At 45.0% G+C, this 20,364-nt stretch overlaps 1 protein-coding gene across 1 annotated transcript in view; it reads left to right on the forward strand.

The window, feature by feature from the left end:
* The window catches only part of ITGA2 (integrin subunit alpha 2), a 659,006-nt gene that overhangs the window by 195,963 nt on the left and 442,679 nt on the right, over window positions 1-20,364 (forward strand). Inside the window, exon 2 of the mRNA XM_069627259.1 lies at window positions 2,411-2,534. Within this exon, the coding sequence (XP_069483360.1) occupies window positions 2,411-2,534 (124 nt within the window). The remainder of the gene's footprint in view (window positions 1-2,410; window positions 2,535-20,364) is intronic.

Genomic DNA, 20,364 nt, shown 5'->3' on the forward strand with positions numbered 1-20,364 from the left:
GCCAAGTGTGAGTATGAGTCCACTATCTTCTTTCTCTCTACCTCTATCCTTCCTTTCTGCCCCCCCACTACCTTTAGCTCAAAGCACGTTGGGTATGATGTCAGAAATCAAAGACCTCTTGTCTCAAGCACATGGATTGGACCCCTTAAAGCAGGCTTGCTTTAGTACAATCACCTGTGGATATTTGCCTTTAAAAGGAGGGGTGTCTCACTCCTTTTTTGGATTCACTTTGGGACAAACCCCTGAGGAAGAATGTTTTGGATCACTGTAGTGAGAGTTGACTTTCCAGCTCCATCAGTGAGGTGAAGAGTGTCCAAGACAGAGGTGAGCTATGTTTCCTACCCATCCTGAGGGCTCATTGGGAGTGACCTGCTGCTCAAATACGACCTGCATCTCTGCCAGAAAACACAGTTGTTGAGGACCTCATTGTACTGAAGGACTCCTAAAAGTGTGAACCAGCCTCCCTTTCATTGGAAGCCTGAGAAGAACTGTATTTGTCCCTGAGACCACAAGGTGGGACTCTCAGCACTAGAGATTCAAGACAGCCAGGATTCCTGTGTTTTTGCTGTTGAACCACTGCAAATTGTTATTCAACCCTGTTTAACCCAATATGAACCAATAGTACTCTTCCGAGCTGCCCTTGGCCCTCGACCAATCTTCAAGTCACTATCTCCCACACTCAAACCAGTGCACTGCTGCACCATGCCAGATGAGTGTGCCAATATGTTGACTCAAATTCTAAACCCATCATTGCATCCGCAGCAGTTGAACGGCCTTTAAAAATCTTCTCTGCCAATCTGCATCCCCAGTTGAACCGACCAGGATGGCCTCACTAAACAGCAATCATCGAACAATGGATTGATCTGTCTGATTCAAACTGTGATAGTGTCACCAGAAGCCTCAAAGTTGAACTGACAGTCGAACCGGCCCTTGCAATCTGCCCCTGCTCGAGTGCCACAAGAATAGAACAAGCCATCCAGTCACCAGCATTTTCTCAGTTGAACCAACCGTTGAACCAATCCCGGTGTTTCTTAGGATCCAATCTTCTTCAAGCATTCCTTTGTACCACAACAAACTTCAGCTCAACCCCTGCTTGACACCAATCCCTGTCTGGAACAACATGTCAGCCGCATTCAAGCTGCTTCAAACTGCTTGACCAAAAACTATAAGCCTGGTTTGCTCTTGTCTAATGGCCAAGACCTGTGAAAGTAGTATTGACTGGAAACTATCTCCCTGGATATCCTCCGGGCCCTGGAGAACGGCTAGGTCAACATTCACTCCTTTTCACACCAGAATATATACTGATTGATATCATTGTAATGATTACCTTTCTCCCCCTAAGTGCTGCACATTTATATCCTTGCATATTCTCTGTTCTTTCCACAGGGGTGGGCTTTGTCTAGTGTTTTTCTATTTAGTTATTTTTTCAGATGGTGTGTTTAATTAAAGTATATATATTTGTATTAATTAATCCTTTATAACACGCTTAATACCAAAGACCTCGTTCTAAGCGCAGGAATGGTATTCAAACCTGTGTTCCACCGTGTTGTCTTGCTACCAAGACAAACACATTGCCCATGAGCTATTCTCCCAGCCCCAGAACCTTTATTAGATATTTCCTTTATTTTGGACTGTCATACTTTGCTGTGTGGATTGCTACTAGATCACATTCACACCCATCTTGAAAGCGTAGCCTTCCCTTGGCACACATTATCACAAAAGATAAAGGAGGTATATCTCTTAACTGTGTTTGTTTTAGCTTTATCATTGGTGTCACTCTTCTTTTGTAGAAGTTTGAGGGCTTGAAAGGCAGGTAAACATCCAATCATTATTGTACTTCTGCAAGAGAGAAGTTAATTCATCCAACCTAGTCCCATTCTCAAGATAAAACTCATTTTCCTTTTTTGGAGTATAAGCAGACATTGTTCTCCACTGAGTCACGCAGATATATTCTTAATATACATTTTTCTCATCAACTTGGCACAAACATTATTTGATGATTTATGCGGGTTGGGTAGAGATGTCATCATTAAAACGAATTGTAGTGAAAGGAGTGGTTGTTACCAATGGATCATAATTAGAGTTCTGCGTCCATTTGCTTATGGGGGAGCCTGTTGTTGTTATTGAGCTTTGTAGCACAGTGTAATTAATGACTCCATAAGGATGACGATTAATAAAAAAGAGATGTGAAATCTATTATCCACAGTCATCTAGGCCAGCGGCTTTACAGAAGATCAATAGATATTGTATCTAATTTTGGCCAGCCATTGCAAATGGCTGCTGGAAAAATAGGAACAGCTTTTCATTTTCCCTAGAAACATTTATACCGGACAATTATTTACATTTTTATTAAGTAAGTAATTTGGAAGATGTGATCATGACTGTTATTTCTTTTATATTCCCCTTGTAGGCATTCTTCTTTATGGCACTGCAGCATACAACATTGGACTTTTAGAACCTAAAATATTTTCGGGTCCCTCCAGTGAGCAGTTTGGTTATGCAGTTCAACAATTCCAAAATGGTGGCGGGAACTGGTAAGAATTTCCATTCATATTGTTGTATGCTTAATAATTACCCTAAAAAGTAAAATGGCTTCAGTTCAGCATGGCATCAAAGAGGAAGGAAGATTATCAAAGTGTAATAAAGATTGTGTTCTCCATTAAGGCAGGCATCAATGGGTTTACCTGCAAGATAATCTGACATAAGTCATAATAAGCACTGTTTTGATGTGTCTCAGGTACTTTCATGATGTTTTGAAACACACAATGGATTTCCTGGTTATTGAAAAGTTTATTATTGGTAAAACATGAATCCTAAAATGTACAAAGGTTAGGTCTTGCCCAATTCTCAGAAATGCTTTATAAAGTGGTAATGTTCTTGGGTTAGCAAGAACAGAATGTTTAGAAAAAGGTTCAGCGAAACAAATGTTATTTACCTAGAGATTAAAATCTGGAATACAGGGACAGATTGGATATGGGTGAAAATGATCCAATTCTAGTGCATTGCCCTCTCTTGTGTTGGATGGTTGAGACAAATTAATTAATGATGGTCTAGAACTACCCTAACTATCCTGATTGCCACTATTCTACAAAACGAACTGAAAAACACTAACAATATTGCAACCATGCTACAACACTAACTGAAATCCCTAGCAATATAAAGATAATATAGAGGATTCTCCTCAGATTTATGTTTCTGCTGGAACCATAATTGATGAAAGATATCTTTTTAAAAGTGTTAGGGCATTTCTGCTTTAATGATAGCAATATGGAGACACTGCTCCAGGCATTATCTTTGGGGAATCCATTAAGCAATCTGTTCTTTGATGCTCTCCAGGCAGCCACATGGATCACAATACTGGATCCGGGCTCCACTGGCTCATGGATTACTGTTGGGTGTAATCAAAGGCCCCAAACCAAAGGAACTGAAGGACCCACTGTGGAAATTACCTGCCAACATTCAGAAACCTGCATGCTGAAAATGAGCCCATTTAGGCAGACTATGTGGGTGTCCTTCTGCAGTTGTAATCCAGAGAAAGCTAAAAACAAAAATGTAATCCAAGTGCAGTTTGGAAAACAGAGCACATTACTGGCTGGGAAATAAATGCAGCATATTCACTGAAACTGCAAAACATCAAAAGGTGGTGCATTGTGACAATTCAAACCCACTTTTCAGCAGATAGCCAACAGCAGATAATGAAAAGTATATTTTATTAATAACTGTAAGAAACTGCTCAGTAGTTTCAGCGCAACAGCAAATTGAACCCTGATCAGTAAAACACACTGTATGTCAAAGAATCAAGGCTAATGTTAGAAAATGCAATATGTGAGTTGCTTTCAGCCAAGGACAAATCGTGGGTCTCTGGGCAAAATTCACAAAGGACTCCCCCATTGAATGCCTGGCTTGCATACCAACTATTTACAACTGCAATACAATGTAGCCTGTCTCTGCTGTCTCTGAGGGCAGTTCTGTGCAGGCCAAATGTTTTAGCCGGTGCATGACTGGAATGTGGGGAGGGGTATCTCTGTGTTGACTCATGCATCCCATGTATGTATGATCTGCTTCCTACACTTCAAACAACAAAGAAACTAATTTAAAAAAAAAACTCTGTTCACAGGCTGGCACAGAGTGGCAAATGGCCTGGAGACCAGAGAGCTATAATGTGCATAACATAAAGATTTGGGAATTACTTTATTATTATTATCATTTAGGCACTTTTCTCAGAAACCATAGGTTATACTGCTTTAATTTCTGTGTCATATTTTAGATAATTTCCAGATGATTTTGTTAAAATAAAATTCCTCCTACTGCAATTAAGGGAACTGTAATGACCAGCTAAAAGGTGTTCCTGGCTGCTCTGAACAATGTGGGGAGTAAATTGCATGTTCCTAACTATTATGCCTTTGTAAAAACAGCAGAAAATTGCCAAACGGCTATGCAGCATGCTGCAGACACAATATATTGCACGGCCTGTGGTAGCAGCAGTGTAGTTATGGTTAAGTTGCTCAACTCACAGTAAGAGCACGTTTTGGGCAGCTTGTAACTTCGCCCTCCCTGGATGAATCCTGACAAAACTTTTATAAAATAGTATATGGCCCTGTCAGATTGATTCTACGAAGTTTGGTGAGGTTTCATGCAGGGGGGAAGTTATAGGAGGATCACAAGATTTGTGGTTTTTCCGATAGACACAATGGAAAAAAAGTTTGCTCACATCTACAGTTCAAACCACTGGACAGATTTTCAACCAAATTTGGGGCAGGAGCAGCAGCTTTGTCCTGAAAGCATGCTTTTGTAAGTCCGTCCACTAGTTTTTTTTAAAACAGCAGAAAAATAGGTTAAAAAACGAGTGATGTCTTGGTTTGGTCCACTGATTCACTTCCCATTTCGCTCTGTGGACAGGCCTCCGATTGGCACAGAGGGTGGTGTGATGTCCACAGACTCTCCCGCTGATTGGATGGTGAAAAGCGTGAGTATGTCATATTTTCCAAAATGCCTGCCATGTGGTATCCGCGGAAAGTCGCAGCTGACCGCGGACATCACATTGGGAAAAAGTGTGGAAAACACATTTTTGGTTATTTGGTGGTGGAAAGAGGGGCTGGGAAGGGTAGGGGAGTGAAATAAAGATGATATGGAGCTGTTTCTGTAGGTGGAAAAAAGGGTCTGCAGATGCCACCGAGTCTGCAGTCAATTTTAGTGTCCACGGACATCATTTTGATGGCTGGGGGTTCTGGGGGAATTATTTGAAAGTCTATTGTACACACTTTTTATATGGTTAATTGTATTGTGTTGAATGTGGCCAGTGGCCATTTTCTTAGGGGCATGGCCAGAGCCCATGCCCCCAAGAATCTGCCAACTGGCCACAATAACCACATCAGTTATATGTGTATAGTAATTATAAGTAATGTAATTATAGTAATTATAAGTAATGTAAGAAAATAAAAAGAATAAATAAAAAGAATTATTAGTTTGAAGCTGCATTCAAAGCAAATGAAAGCAATATAACAAAAGACAATTTCAAACAATACAAATAAATGTTGGATTATGAATGCCAACAAGAAGGAGACATTGAAGCTCAACTAGATAAAGATACTCCTAAGAGCATTCAACCTTCCATTATAGGAAGCCAAGAATCACTTGGAGAACCACTCATACTAAATGACGGAGAAGTAGCCATGACTGAGGTAGAAAAAACACATATCAATATAAATAAATGTGAGGACGACTTGTCAGTGCTCAAATCACAGCTAAATGATGAGCAACTCACCATTTATCTATTAAGAAATTGAACATGGTTTTAAACATGAAACTGTAGCCTGTAGCTGTAAAAGATTATAAACCTCTGCAACTGTATGTAAGTGGTGAAGCTCGTTCTGGTAAAACATGTTTAATTAAAATAATCAGCACATTTCTAAAAACAATTAACAAACAACAACTTTGGGCTGTAGTACCAGCCCCCACATGTTTCACTGCCTACAACATAGGAGGTGTAACTTTTCAGAGACTACTGCTTCTCCCCATAGAACACCAAAAACAAATTAGAATGCTACAAATGATCAACAGAACCAGCTACTGAAGTATGTAGAATTCTGAAACAAATTAAAGTTCTCCTGATACATGATAAGTATGGATTCCAATCTCACGTTGGCTTTAATTAATCTCAGAATTCAAGAAGTCCTAAAAACCAAATACGAAAAACTGTTTGGAGGAAAACATGTTATTGTTTTCGTAGGCCTCCTACAGTTAACACAAGTAAAAGGTCAACTTATTTTCAAAACATTAGGACACAAACGGTGCCGTGATACTATTGGCAGCATTCGAAATGTAAATCTCTTGCAACATTTTCACTACAGAGAACAAACTCAAAACATGTTTCAGTCTGTAGTCCTCACCTATGCTAACATTTTATAAACCATTAGTACTGGTTAGCTTACTAAAGATGCAAAATCCATCTTAAATAGTAGGCTAATCCATAAACTTTATGGATGAAACACATCTGCTCCTGATGTCATGGAACAATTAACTCATCAAAATCTAAAATGCATGTCCTTAATGCCAACCCTTCTAAAACATAACCTTGACGTAGAACATAGTTCAGTCAATGGAGCAATTGGTGCAGTTGTTGGCTTCCAAACATATCCACATGACAACAACATTCAGTTTGTCAACATCCACTTTGACAAACTTACAGACGTTAAAGACATTGGCTGCACAATAGTACGTTTCCTTCTTTTCAAAGGCATTTACATACGTAGAGAACAATTATATTTATCTCTTGCATATGCTGTCACTATTCACAAATCACAAGGTCTATCCCTAGATCAAGCATTGATTGACATTGGCAGCACAGTCTTTAAAGAAGGTATGAGTTACATAGCACTTTCATGTCTCTGTACACTCAATTGGCTCTTCCTAGTTAACTTTAAGGCAAACAAAGTCAACACTGACATTCCTTGCATTGTGGAATACAACAGGCTACATGCAGTAAGCGCCATCCATCTAGATATGTACTCTGTACCTCCAAAAGGGAAACCTTTAACACAAACTAATACAAACATAATCTATTACATATCTCCCAACAATACCACTAAAGAAATAATGACCAACTCCCTCTGCGTCAGAAAATGAAACCACAAAACTGTCTTGTACAATGTCAACTTCACGTCCATCAGAAAACAAAGACACACATGTCTCTGCTGCAGAAAAATCTGTAGGCCGATCAAACTATCCACAAACAGAACTCTCTGGTCCATTTAAATTCAGCAACACAACTGGAGTAAATTGTTATGCTAATGTGACAGTCAATCTTCCTTTTCAATTGCCACCAATTTTTCACAACATTTACTTAAAGGGCTTGGACCAGTTGTTTTTGTAAATGCTTGTCCTTCATAGAAATTCAACAAATAATCCTGACACCCCACATACAGTGTCTCTGGTATAAGGCAAGAATTGGGCAACTGTACAGGAATGGTAGAATTTGCCATAAACACACAGGAAGATCCACAAGAATTCCTAATGTACTTATTACAAGTACTGGAAACCAAAAACATCCATATAAATGAAATCATCCAGATTTCATACACGTGGAAACATACATGCACTCTATGCAACTATGTTTAACAAGAGCACATCCCTAATGAACGATTTGTATATGTGTCCGTACCAAATTCTGAATCCATTGCATTTCACCAACTTCTGCAGAATGCCAATCATGGCATATTATAAATGTTTGCAATTCAGGCAATCGTTCCACCATACAAATTAACTCACATAGCCAATATGTCAGCCACTATGTCATACTAATGCTTCTAAGGTACAATGCATATGGTACCAAAAATAACTGTAAACTTGCAGGCTTCACAAACGGCCAAGTATCTCTTTGAAAGAAAACCTTCACATCATTAGGTTTAATATACCACACTAGCGCCACAACCACGTCAGGACACCATATATTAAAAAAGAAGTGGTTGTTTGAATGTAACAACACCTCCATTACTCCAAAACATAGGTTACCAGCATATCTAACAAATGCCTACTTAATATTCCTTCAACCCAGATTTAATCACTAAACTGTAACACAATTAACAGTAGGAAAATGCCCACAGGTATCTAACTACATCATAATACTGCAATAGTACTTTTAACAGTCAATGTAGTTAGAATACGCCAACAGGTATCTAACTACTTAAAAAATACCTTTCATTGTAAAAAACTTCAAATACACCATCACAATTCTTATATGACAAAACATCTTCTAAACTATAATGTAGTTAGAATATGCCAACAGGTTTCTAACTATTTTAAGCAGTCCCTTAATCACAACATACTTCAAACAAACATACTATGACACTTACACTCAATTAATTGTAATCAGATTTTTTTTCATCCAGCATGGATTTATTTCCCCCCAATGACCTAATGATTATTTAATGTATATTTTATGTATAGTGTGTCATACATTAATGTTGAAGCAAACATAGTACTTAGAATGTACTGTTTATGAGGGTCTAAAAAAGGAAATGTATATGTACAATTGTATACAATCAAAGCTTTTAAGCTATCATGCTTAACAAATTATACTGTTTATTCCACAGAAAATGAACCAGAAAATCCAGCTTCATAACGTTATGGAACTAAGTAACAATACCAAGTATAATCAAATACATATTCTATAATTCTCAATCGTACTACAATCATAAGTACCATATACAGTTCAACTACTACAGTCTTTTGTTGGTACACCATTAACTAGTACAATCAATTAATCTATTGGTCTCTGTACTCTGAGAGTTTCTACATTTTCTTTGAGATCTAATGGCAAATATACTACTTTGCCACAAATGCCCTTTAGTAACTCGGATGGAGGTAATTTGGCTGATTTCGGTTGAAGGTGTATTATAGCTTGAAAAGGGTGTACTGTTTGGATCACAATGCTCTCATACATGTTAGGTTGTTGGAGAGCTTTTGGAAGTGGGAATATTTCTAAGTAATTAGTGATAGCATGTGATGGCATTTGGTTATTGTCTAGCTTTGTGTTGCAGTATGTGCAAATTATTGAGGGCTCAGTTATTTTGTATTTAGTTTCTGCTACTAGGTATTAAGATAATTGGAACCATTGGGATTCCTCATTGTCCTCTATTTTGTAGACCTTGGGCCTCATTACGACCCAGGCGGTAAGTTACCGCCTGGGCCGTGACTTTACCACCATGGCGTAAACTACGTTTACGCCATGGTGGTTGGCGGACTTACCGCCCCATTCCGAGTTTGGCGGGAAGGTAAGTCCCCAATCCCCATTTACCCTTCCCCATTCCCATTTTTGCCCCATAGGGCATAATGGGAGTGGGGAAGGCGTTAATTACGCCACCGTAAATTACGGTGGCGTAATTAACTCCATGGTCCCTTAGCGCCATGGATTTTAACACCTGCTAAAAGCAGGTGTTAAATCCGCCATGGCGCTAAGGGACCTCGTACTCAGGCGGTAAGGGTCGGCGCTGTTTACGGCGCCGTAAAACCCTTACCGCCTGAGTTGTAATGAGGCCCCATATGTACTGTTTGTGCTCTTTTTATAAAATGTTCAGCAACAACAGACACATATTGGTCGGGTATTTCAGCAGAGGTGTTTTGAAACTTAGCTATTCCTTTTTGTATTCCTTTGTTAGGACGTTAGTGTTTGAGGTTTTCGGTAATGTTTTATGAATTTACAGAATTTACTAAGTGAACTTCAGTTCCAAAGTATTTACTTTGGATGTGCTCTATTTCTTGAAGCAGTTCTTTGGTTGTTCCATGCAGGAGGATATTATTTAAATTTTGAAGTGCTAGAGCAGGACTTTTTTTGTATAGTATAGTCTATGCACAAGGCTTCGTAGAGCAGAATGGTGGGTTACTAACATTTTGATGTGATGGAAGGTGCTTTTGCAACTGACCATGCTCACCAAACCACCACCGCCCACAGTACCGATCCCATCACGGTGCGACTCAAGCTCCCTGTGCAGCTTCCACCCCGTCTCACATGGACGTCTCTAGGATCCTCAAGAGCCTCAAACCATCACGATGTAAAGACGATCCATGTCCAGCGCCTGTCCAGGCGTGCTGGCCCTCTTCAGGAGTCTTCTTCAGATCTTCAGTCTCCTGTTCCTATAGGAGGGATTCTTGGCCCCAAAGCTGATCTAAAAAAATAGATGCAGGAGTCCTATTACTTTTCAAAATCCAGCCTGGAAACAAGTCCAAGCCCAGCAATCGTAAGGATCTGCATTTATATGTTGAATTCATGCCCCCCACCCAAATTCTCTGGATCAAGGATTGTGGAATAAGACCAGACAATTCCTCACACTTCCTGAGCCATGCACACACAAAGGCATGACTAGCCCCAAAAAAACTGCAGTTTTCCCGCGCAAGTGCGTGACCTAATATGTAATTTCCTGACATGACAAGGCATGAAGAAGGACAAACAATATGGCCATAGAACAAGCAAAAATCTTGTGGCATGGCCATTTTACGGCACTAGCGACATTTAGTAGCCATGTATGGTGAATGTGAATGTGCACACTAAAATAAGACAAAAATTGTAAAAATATATTTGCTGCCACCAGCTTGTCTTTGGGCACATTTAAAAGTAAACAAAAATCCCAAGTGTAAAAAGCTACAGTGATACAAATGTGTCCCCATTGTACTGTATTGCAAGATGCTGTGTGCAATGTTAAAAAGTTACAAAAAGTGAAGACAAAAATGGAAGCATAGTTTCCAGTGCTCATTTTCTGAAGGACTGATCAGTTTCCCCATAACAAATGAGCAAAATGCTAAGGGAGTGAAGCTGAGGGCTTCACTTCCCTGTAAAATGTTACGACAGGTTCAGAAATATAAATAGAAAAAGGTTTTGGGGTCCACAGAACTATGGAGGGAAAGTTGCCAAAAGATAAATATTTCCTAACAATCACCCGCAACCCCATACTAGGGACAGTGGGATCAAATCCACCCCTGGATGGGTCAAACCTCCTGGACAGCCCATCAGCATTGCTATGTTGTGCACGCGGCCTATGCTCAATAGTGAATGCAGGGCCTTGAATGCTTATGGACCACCTGATCAACTTATGATTCTTTCCTTTCATATTCATTAGCCACCTTAAGGGTTTATGGCCAGTCTGCACAGTGAGATGAGTCCCCAAAGAGGTAGGATCACAGCTTTTGAAGGGCCCACACTATGGAAAAACATTCATTTTCCACAGCCACACTCCTGAGCTCTCTGTCCTAAACTTCTGTCCTAAACTGGCGACTAATAAAACATATATGATGTTCCCTGCTTTTGTCATCTAACCATGAAGGGACAGAACCAATTCCAGTGATATAGACATCTGTCTGCACAAAAAAGGCCTCTGGTAATCAGGTGCACTGAGAAAAGGGGCCTGACAAATGGAATCATTAAGTCATTTGAGGATCTTCTCAGAATACTAGTACAAGAGACCTTCTTGGGTTTCTTTGGAGTAGTGAGGGCAGTCGGAGGGGCAGCTATGGTTCCATAGTCTACCATGAAGGTTTTGTAATAGCCAAAGAGGTCTAGACCAGCTCTCACATGGGTGTGGGTTACAAGGATTGCCCATTATTGTACAACCTGTACTTTGCAGGACATAGGTTGAATCTTGCCTCCACCAACCTCTTGCCCAAGGTAGGTCACTGAACCCTGACTAATCTGGCACTTGGTAGTGTTTACGGTCAGGAGGGCCTACTGAAAAGCCTGCAGCCCAGTTCCAAGGTGTGTTAAATATTCTTCCCAAGTAGGGCTGAAAAATGCTATTTCTCCAGCATGGGGTCTGGCATGGATTCACATGCTCATGGATTCACATGCTCATGAATATTCCCCGTTGTCAGGCTGGGGATCCTCAGTAAAGAAAAAATCAGTTTCAGTTTCATTTCTGAACTGTCTTTCTACTAGTAACCAATCACTGGTCTCTGGGTCATACTGCCCCCAGCCAATGACTGCCCTCTACCTAAGCCCTTCCTCTGGCAACCATCTTCAGATTTTTACCACACGTTCAAGTGTTGGGAGTCCTCGTGCTGTAGCTCTCGAGCTGTTACTCCATTTTGCATTTTTCGAAGAGTTTACTCTTATATTTTCAGTCAATCGAGCCTCAAGCTCCACCGATTCTACTTCCGATCAACGGGGACCCGTTTTCAGAAATTTTCAACGCCCCTCAAGGGCATCATTTCCTCAAGTTTCCACTTCTTGGATGATTCCAGAAGATATTTGAGGCATACCCCGCGTGGACATGGCCCAGGACAAAGCAAGCATGACACCTGTTGGATCCAAGCTGTTCAGGAGCTGCCCTAGATGCTGAACTACAGAATGGGGGTCATTACAAGTTTGGAGGTAGCCATGGTGCTATTAGCACCATGGCTACTCCCTTACCGCATTCCGGTCCGGGTTCCCGAAATAGGGACTTACCGGGTCATTCCAACCTTGGAGGACCCAGTAAGTCCCCATTCCGGGAACCATTCCCCATTCTCATTCGAGCCCCCATAGGGCTCAATGGGAATAGGGATGGAGCTAATAACGGTACTGCAAATTGCTCTGAAGTCCCTTAATGGGTCCCTTCCTTAACGCCTGGTAAAACCAGGTGTTGAGGAAGGGACCCGCTAAGGGACCTCGGAATAGGGTGGTAAGGGATTACCGGCACCGGTGTCCTTACCGGTGCCGGTAATCCCTTACCTCCAACCTCGTAATGACCCCAATGTCTTTAAGGAGGATGAGCACTCTCTGTACCTCTACTGCCTTCTCGACGACAAATCACACGTGGAGAAGGACTGTACGTTTTGTAAAAACATGTCCGAACAGACAATGAAGGATTGTCGTACTCGGCTCACCAACTGGCTGGAGGGGAAGAGCCCAGCAGAAGGTGGGAAGAGGAAGAAGTCTGAGTGGTCTTCTAAGACCTTTGAGGGTGCTCCGGCGATGAGGGCCCAACAAAAAGGCAAATCACTGTGAGTCCGCTGGCACCGGGAGCGCCTATTGGTCAGGCTGCTCGGCTGCCAGGCAGGGCACATTATCACTGATGCCATCAACCACGAGCCAATGCTCTGGCTCGGTGAAGAGGAAGTCGGAGAACCCGGGTAAGCTTCGGGAGAAGCCCCGGTCAGTCCCGACAGAGACAGCTGAGGAGGAGCGAGGTGGGGACCCTCCCCCCAAGGTGAAGGCCTCGATTGAAGGAGTCGTGGCGGCCCTGGCGAAACCTACAGAGGCTTCCCCAGTGGAGACGGCTCCAGGGGCTAGAGTTTCCCTGTCACCCCAGAGGGAATCTTCTTTTCTTCCTATCGAGAAGACCCCCGTGAAACCCCAGCAGGAGAAAGAGGGGTGGGGCATGGTAGCCATAACGGGCATGGATACTACCTCTGAGGATGAGTTGGCTAGCGTCCAAAGGATCCTGGACAGGAAGTCTGATGAATCCAGGGCCCACGGAAAGGATCCCGACGAGGCCGACGAAGAGAGCAACGGGGGAGCCGACGAGGAAGATGGGCCATGGAGGGCCCCACGCCCTAGCCGTCAGCCCCGTTGCAGCCGGTATCCGTACCAGGGGACAATTCAGGAGCTATCTTGATGACTATACAAGCCCTGTGTACGGAGATAAGGACAAGGATGCCCTTACCCCCACCGACGACCCAGCGGAGACTGGACCGTCAGAGATCCCACCTAACAATCAGAGATGAGTCCATCCTCCTCCCCCCTTCCAGCCTTCACCCCCATCCCCTCCTCCGAGGGATGAGACAGGAACGGAGACAGCGACGACGGGGACGGACAACGACGGTGGTGACGATGGGATGGAACTCCCATCACCACCTCCCTGGGCCCCCCCCGATGAAATTGGCTCCTTCCACGCCATGATCACCAGGGCATCTGAGCTCTTCCAGCTCTGCCCCGAAGAACAGAAGTAGGAGGGCTTGCTCTACCAACTACAGGAGGCCAAGAGGAAGATTGTCCTCTCAGTCCCGTTACTGGACGACATCTGGGACGAGGGGCTGGCACTCCTGAAGAACCTGGCCACGGCTCACGCTAAGAGAGACTGGTACGAGAAGAGGTACCGGGTCCCAGACTCTGCCCCTTTGTCCCTCAGAGCACAGCCATCCCCAAATGCAGTGGTCTCCATGGCAGCCAAGAAGAAATCGGCAGGAGCGATGGCCTCAACTTCTACATCCACCCCAGATGGCGAGGGGAAGAAGCTGGACGCCATGGGACGACCGGTCATCTCATCGGCAGCAATGACGATTAAAGCGGCCAACGCCCTTGCGATCGTGGCATGCTACGACAGGGAGCTGTGGTTCAAGATTGCTCCGCTCCTGGACTTCCTCCCGGATGAAAAGAGGGCTGAAGCCCTGGAAATCCTACAGGAAGGCGAGGTGGCTTCAGACCATGCCATAACGTCGCAGGAAGCCTACAGAGGACGCGGCAAGACCGGAGGATCCTGTCGTCACCGCCAAGGAGGTGGTTGGGTGCTGGATGCCCTGGCCCGCAGGCACACTCTGGAATTTCAAAAAAGGTGTCCCCGTATTCCACCCGTGGCCAGGAAGGAAAACCACGTCCCTCAACTGCTGCTGGAGGTACGAACGATGCTAAGAAAGGGAGCCATCAAACTCGTCCCAAAGAGGCTCCAGGGCTCTGGGGTGTACTCGCGGTACTTCCTCGTCCGGAAGAAGACCGGTGGTTGGCAACCCATCATGGACCTTCGTCGTCTACACAAGTACATCAAGTCCCAGAAATTCTGGATGGTCACCTTCCAGCACGTGCTGGGACAGCTGGAGGATGGCGACTTTGTATCGTCGCTGGACTTGGAGGATGCCTACTTCCACATCCCCATTCTAAAAGGACATCGAAAATTCCTAAGATTTGTGGTCCAAGGACAACACTATCAGTTCAAGGCCCTTCCCTTTGGATTGAAGTCGGCACCCAGGGTGTTCACCAAGCGCCTAGCACCAGTGGCGGCACGGCTACGCCTGCAGGGTATCCACGTCTACCCCTACCCGGACAATTCGCTCATCCGAGCAAAGTCAAAGGAACTCGGAGTCGATCACACAGCGAAAACCGTCCAACTGCTCACGGATCTGGGGTTCTCAATCAACTTCGCTAAATCCCACTTGGTACCATCGCAAGATGCCCTGTTCCTGGGAGCCAGACTCGACACTATGGCGCGAATTGTCTTTGCCATCGGAGGAAAGTACGAAGGCCATCCTGGGCAAGGTATAATGTCTGTTGTCCATGGACGTAGCCAGGGTGAGATCCATCAAGTCCCTACTCGGAATGATGTCCTTGTGCATCTACTTCATGCACATATACAGGATACGGATTTGACCACTGCAGGAGTTCCTCGACACCCGTTGGATGCAGGCGGCGGGCACCTTCGAAGACAGGATCTCACTCAACGAGACTTTCCGCCAAGTAATCCGGTGGTGGGGCACCCACGCGCATTTAGCAGCGGGAATGGACTTCCAGACCCCGGCACATCAGGAGACGGTGATGACGGACACCTCCCCAGAGGGATGGGGGGCGCACACTGGAGATCTCCACGCAAGAGGCCTTTGGCTCCCAGAGGAGAGGTCACTACACATCAATGTCCTGGAGCTCCGAGCAGTGTTCTGGGCCCTCAGGTCATTTCTTCCGTCCATCAATGGCAAAGTGGTAAGGGTCTTCACTGACAACACCACCACAATGTTCTACATCCGGAAGCAGGGGGCACCAGATCCCCAGCCCTATCCAAGGAAGCGCAGGATCTGTGGCACTGGGCCATCGCCCAAAGGATGTTCCTGGTACCCTTCCATCTGGCAGGAATAAAGAACACCATCGCCGACTCACTCAGCAGGGATCTGCAACAGGATCACGTGCATCTCCTATTCCGACGATGGCGCAATCCCCGGATCGACCTATTCACGACGGCGACAAAAGCTAAGTGCCATAGGTGCGCCAGCAGGTTTCCCCAGCCGGGGAGCATGGGCGATGCCTTCTCATTCCCCTGGGACAGCCTATTCCTGTATGCATTCCCCCCGTTGCTGTTGCGACTCATCTGTCAATTCAGACGGTCCCAGTGCAGAATGATCCTCGTCGCACTGGCATGGCCGAGGCAGATCTGGTTTCCGGACCTTCAGGACTTGTCAGCATCCCCCCTGATCAAACTACCGACGGACGCGGATCTTCTCACCAGGGAAGAAGGCGCCATCCTCCATCACGACCCAGGATCACTGAACCTGCCGGCCTGGCTCCGGCAGCACTAGAGTTCGGAGGGTATGATATCCCGGCGGACTGCAAGGAGGTGCTTGCAAAGGCCAGGGCGTCCTCGACTCTCAAGTGCTATAGAAACAAATGGAAGAGGTTCTCTGTCTGGTGCCATACACAGAAGATTAACCTTCTGTGGATTACGGCCCCTCAAGTGCTGCTGTACTTGCTACCACTGGCCAAGGCGGGGCTGGCGCATGTCTCCATCAAGATCCATCTGGCGGCTATCTCCCACTACATCAGAACTCCAGGGCGGTCATCTCTATGGTCTCATCGCCTGGTGAAGGAGTTCATGAAAGGACTGTTCCGATCGTTCCCGCCGGTGAAGGCTCTGGCCCCGGCGTGGGAGCTCAACGTCGTGCCGACCAGGCTCATGGGGCCGCCATTCAAGCTTCTGCATTCGGCACCGTTTAAGTTCCTGTCGTGGAAGACAGCGTTTTCTTGTGGCCATCACCTCCGCACGACGAGTGGGAATGATCCAGGCCCTCTCCTGTAAACCTCCATACCTGACATTCCATGAGACGAGGGTGGTGCTGAGGATGCACCCCTCCTTCATGCCCAATGTGCCATCAGACTTCCATCTCAACAAGCCCTGGTGTTACCTGTTTTCTTCTCGTTGCCTTCGTCGCCGGCTGAGAGGACTTTGCACTCGCTGGATGTGGGTAGAGTGCTGAAGTTCTACGTGGACCACACAAAGAGTTTTCAGAAGACATCACAGCTGTTTGTGAACTTTGGACCTGTGAACCAAGGGAAGGCCCTCTCGAAGGCTTCCATTTCCAGATGGCTCACTGGCTGCATCATGCACTGTCACCGGTTGGCAAACCGACCGTTGCCCAGCCGTCCGAGAGCCCATTCAACCAGAGCGATCGCTGCTACCACAGCGTTCCTGTCTGGTGTGCCCCTGCTGGACATCTGCAGGGGTGCTAAGTGGAGGTAGACGCACACCTTCCCGAGATTCTACTGCGTCAACCAGGATTCCAGGGAGGAATCCAGAGTCGGCCAGGCAGTGCTGCGCAACCTGTTCACCTGAAGGTGAGCCTGGTGAGGAGGTAAGAGATGCTTAATGTTCAGTTGTTGAAATGCTTAATGTTGAGCCTTGCCACGTCCCGTGGTTGTGCATGTGTGTACTGCTATGTATTCTTGTATTCATGAGCATGTGAATCCATGCGAGACCCCATGCTGGAGAAGGAACAAGTTACTTACCTATAACTGTTCTCCACATGGGCCTGGCATGGATTAACATGCGAACCCTCCCAACTATCACTCTGCATCTCTTCTATTGGTTCTACTGCCACTTTATGTGCTACCAAATCTGAAGATGGCTGCCAGAGGAGGGGCTTGGGTAGAGGGCAGTCATTGGCTAGGGGCAGTATGACCCAGAGAGCAGTGATTGGTTACTAGTAGAAAGACAGTTCAGAAACAAAACTGAAACTGATTTTTTCTTTACCGAGGAGTCCCAGCCTGAGGACGGGGAATATTCATGAGCATGTGAATCCATGAGCATGTGAATCCATGCCAGACTCATGCTGCAGAGCAACAGTTACAGGTAAGTAACTTGTTCCTTCATCTAGATATGCTATGCAGAATTCATTTAACCCATTAAGTACATGATTGACCGACCTTTGAAAAGTGGCAGGCGCATTCTTTAGGCCAAAGAGCGTTATTCCAAAATGGTAAAGTCACTGAGGTGTTGAGAATGCTCTCTTTCCCTTGGCATTTTCTTTCAGGGATATTTGCCAATACCCTGCAGTAAGGTCAAAGGTCCTAAGGTACTTGGCAGCACCTAGTTTGTCCACTAACTCATAGGTTTGTAGAAGGGGATGAGCATCTGTCTTGGTGACAGCATTAAGAGCTCTGTAATCCATGCAGAATACCAAATCGGAGGTTCCTACTTTTGGTACCAGAACCACAGGACTGGACCAAGGACTATTGGAGGGCATTATCACCCTTAGATCCAACATTTATTTTACCTCAATCATGATGTAGAATCTTATTTGGTCTGAACAACAACTCCTAAATTGTGTGGGCCAACTATTTCCATTCACAAGGTCGTGCTCACACCAAGGTGTTGAGCCGGGAGTTTGGGGCAACAAGGGGAAAGATTGCCTCAGCAAAGTCCCACCTCACCTTGGTGTTGTTGGGTCAGTTGAGGAGATTCAAGGTCACCCTCAGTGAAGCCATAAGACAGGCTGTCCTGAAACACATCATGAAGAGATTCAGATTTACCTGTCTACCTTTCTGAACACAGGAGCAGGGCGTCCATTCCATTCCTAAGGATGACATATTTCACTCTATTCAGATGGAACACTATGGAACCCTTTCTAGGTCTCCCCGGGTCCACAAAACGGTCTACATTACTGAGTCTTTCAACTTTGTATGGATCAGACCATGAAGTCATGATTTGGTTTTCCAGAAACAAGTATGATAGAAGAAGGTCCCACTGTCTTCCTTGGGGCTCCCTAAGGGCTTCAATAATATGTTGGAGAGTTCCAAATAATCTCTCTCTCAGACCAACTGACTAAGGGGTATATATGGATGACAAATGATAGGTCACCTCATCTTCCTTCCACAGGTCCTGGCTGTCCCTGGATGTGAAGCTATTGCCTGAGCCAGGCACAGATTCTTCAGGAAGCTACCCCTGGTACAACTGTCAAGTAAATCTAGAGTAGCTGACTCAGCAGCTACTGTCTGATGTGGGTTGGCATTAGGATACCTTGTGAACTGATCAGCTCCCACTAGGATACGCATATTGGCTGAGGATGTATAAGAGTTCAGAAGACTAGCAAAGTTAGCCTCTCTCCCCTCAAATGGCACACCAACTACTGGTAGCGGTGCTAATGGATTCTTAATCCTTGTTCCACTTTTGTCAGATTCCTGACAGAAAGTGTATCCCCTGTACAGGTTTTCCACTGGGACCCCAATCTTGGGCCAGCAGGATTCCATGGGTGACGACTCTTGAGTTACCTTGATATCAAAATGCACTGAGAGGGGAACTTCATGCACCAACTTCAGGGGGAAGGGACCAACCTCTTATGGCCTCCTCTAGAGTGCTCTGTGGGTTTACACACTAGTAACCAACCTTCCTGTTGAATTCTTTGCTTCAGACAGACCTTTCTCCATGGGCCTTTAAGTAATGGTCTTTTCTGTTGACCCTTACTCATCCCATCTGTAGATACACCCTCTTCTGCAAGCACGAATCCCAGTACAGGGGGTTCATAGGAGTAGGGAGGGTTTGACAATCCCTCTTCCTCATCAGGTTCTGGGATTTGGCCAACTACCTCATCCTCCATTGTAGGTATGGCTGGGGAATATTTCTTTTCTCTCTTAATTTGTGTTTTCCCTCTCATTTAGCCTTAGGTTTCCTTTTTGGCTTAGGCTTGGCTAAAGCAGCCTGGTTGTGAGACCTAGTGCTTGAAGAGTCTGCAGAGTGTCTCACAGGACCTAAGTCTTGGAGACTGATCTCTTACAAAACGTTTCTAGGAACTAGGAAATTTCAACCTCACACTGACAGATGCCCTATCCACTTCACCTCTGACAACTAAGATGACAGGCATTTCTGGGAAGTTGAGAGAGGCACCAGAAGTTAAGCGAGTAGTGACCAGAGGAGCGCTGGCAGGAACCTCTGGGTTTACCAATGTGGAGTCTACAATAGTTGGACTGGGTCCACTGTTCCTAATAGTAGAGGCACTTACACCATCTACCAGTACACTATCCTCAAGAGTATACTTCTAAGTTTCAACAAGTATGGGAGTAGAAGCTCCGGCAGTGCTAGTATCCAAGGTTCCAGGAGAAACAAAATCTACTTCAGCTCCTTCACTATTGCACAAGGTATTTAAAGAGAAGGAAACCCCTCTTCATAGGAAAATGCCAGATTCACATAGTGGACCCCCAAGGTCTTACCCTTACATGTGGGGGGCCCTTCACGTGGTCACTTGCTCCACAGGCTACACCAGATCCACTGGATCTTTGCATATAGGGAGACTTAGAGGGTCCATAGGGAGCATCTTTGGGACACTATTGGAAACCCAAATGTAAGAAGCAATGGCCAGCTTCTTATGATCTCACTCCTTTGAATCTGCCAAATGAAACTTAAGCTCAAGGGAACAAGATGCAAACAT

The sequence above is a fragment of the Ambystoma mexicanum genome, chromosome 6p (genome assembly GCF_040938575.1).
Source record: "Ambystoma mexicanum isolate Mex_15411 chromosome 6p, UKY_AmexF1_1, whole genome shotgun sequence".
In the NCBI taxonomy this organism is placed as follows: Eukaryota; Metazoa; Chordata; class Amphibia; order Caudata; family Ambystomatidae; genus Ambystoma; species Ambystoma mexicanum.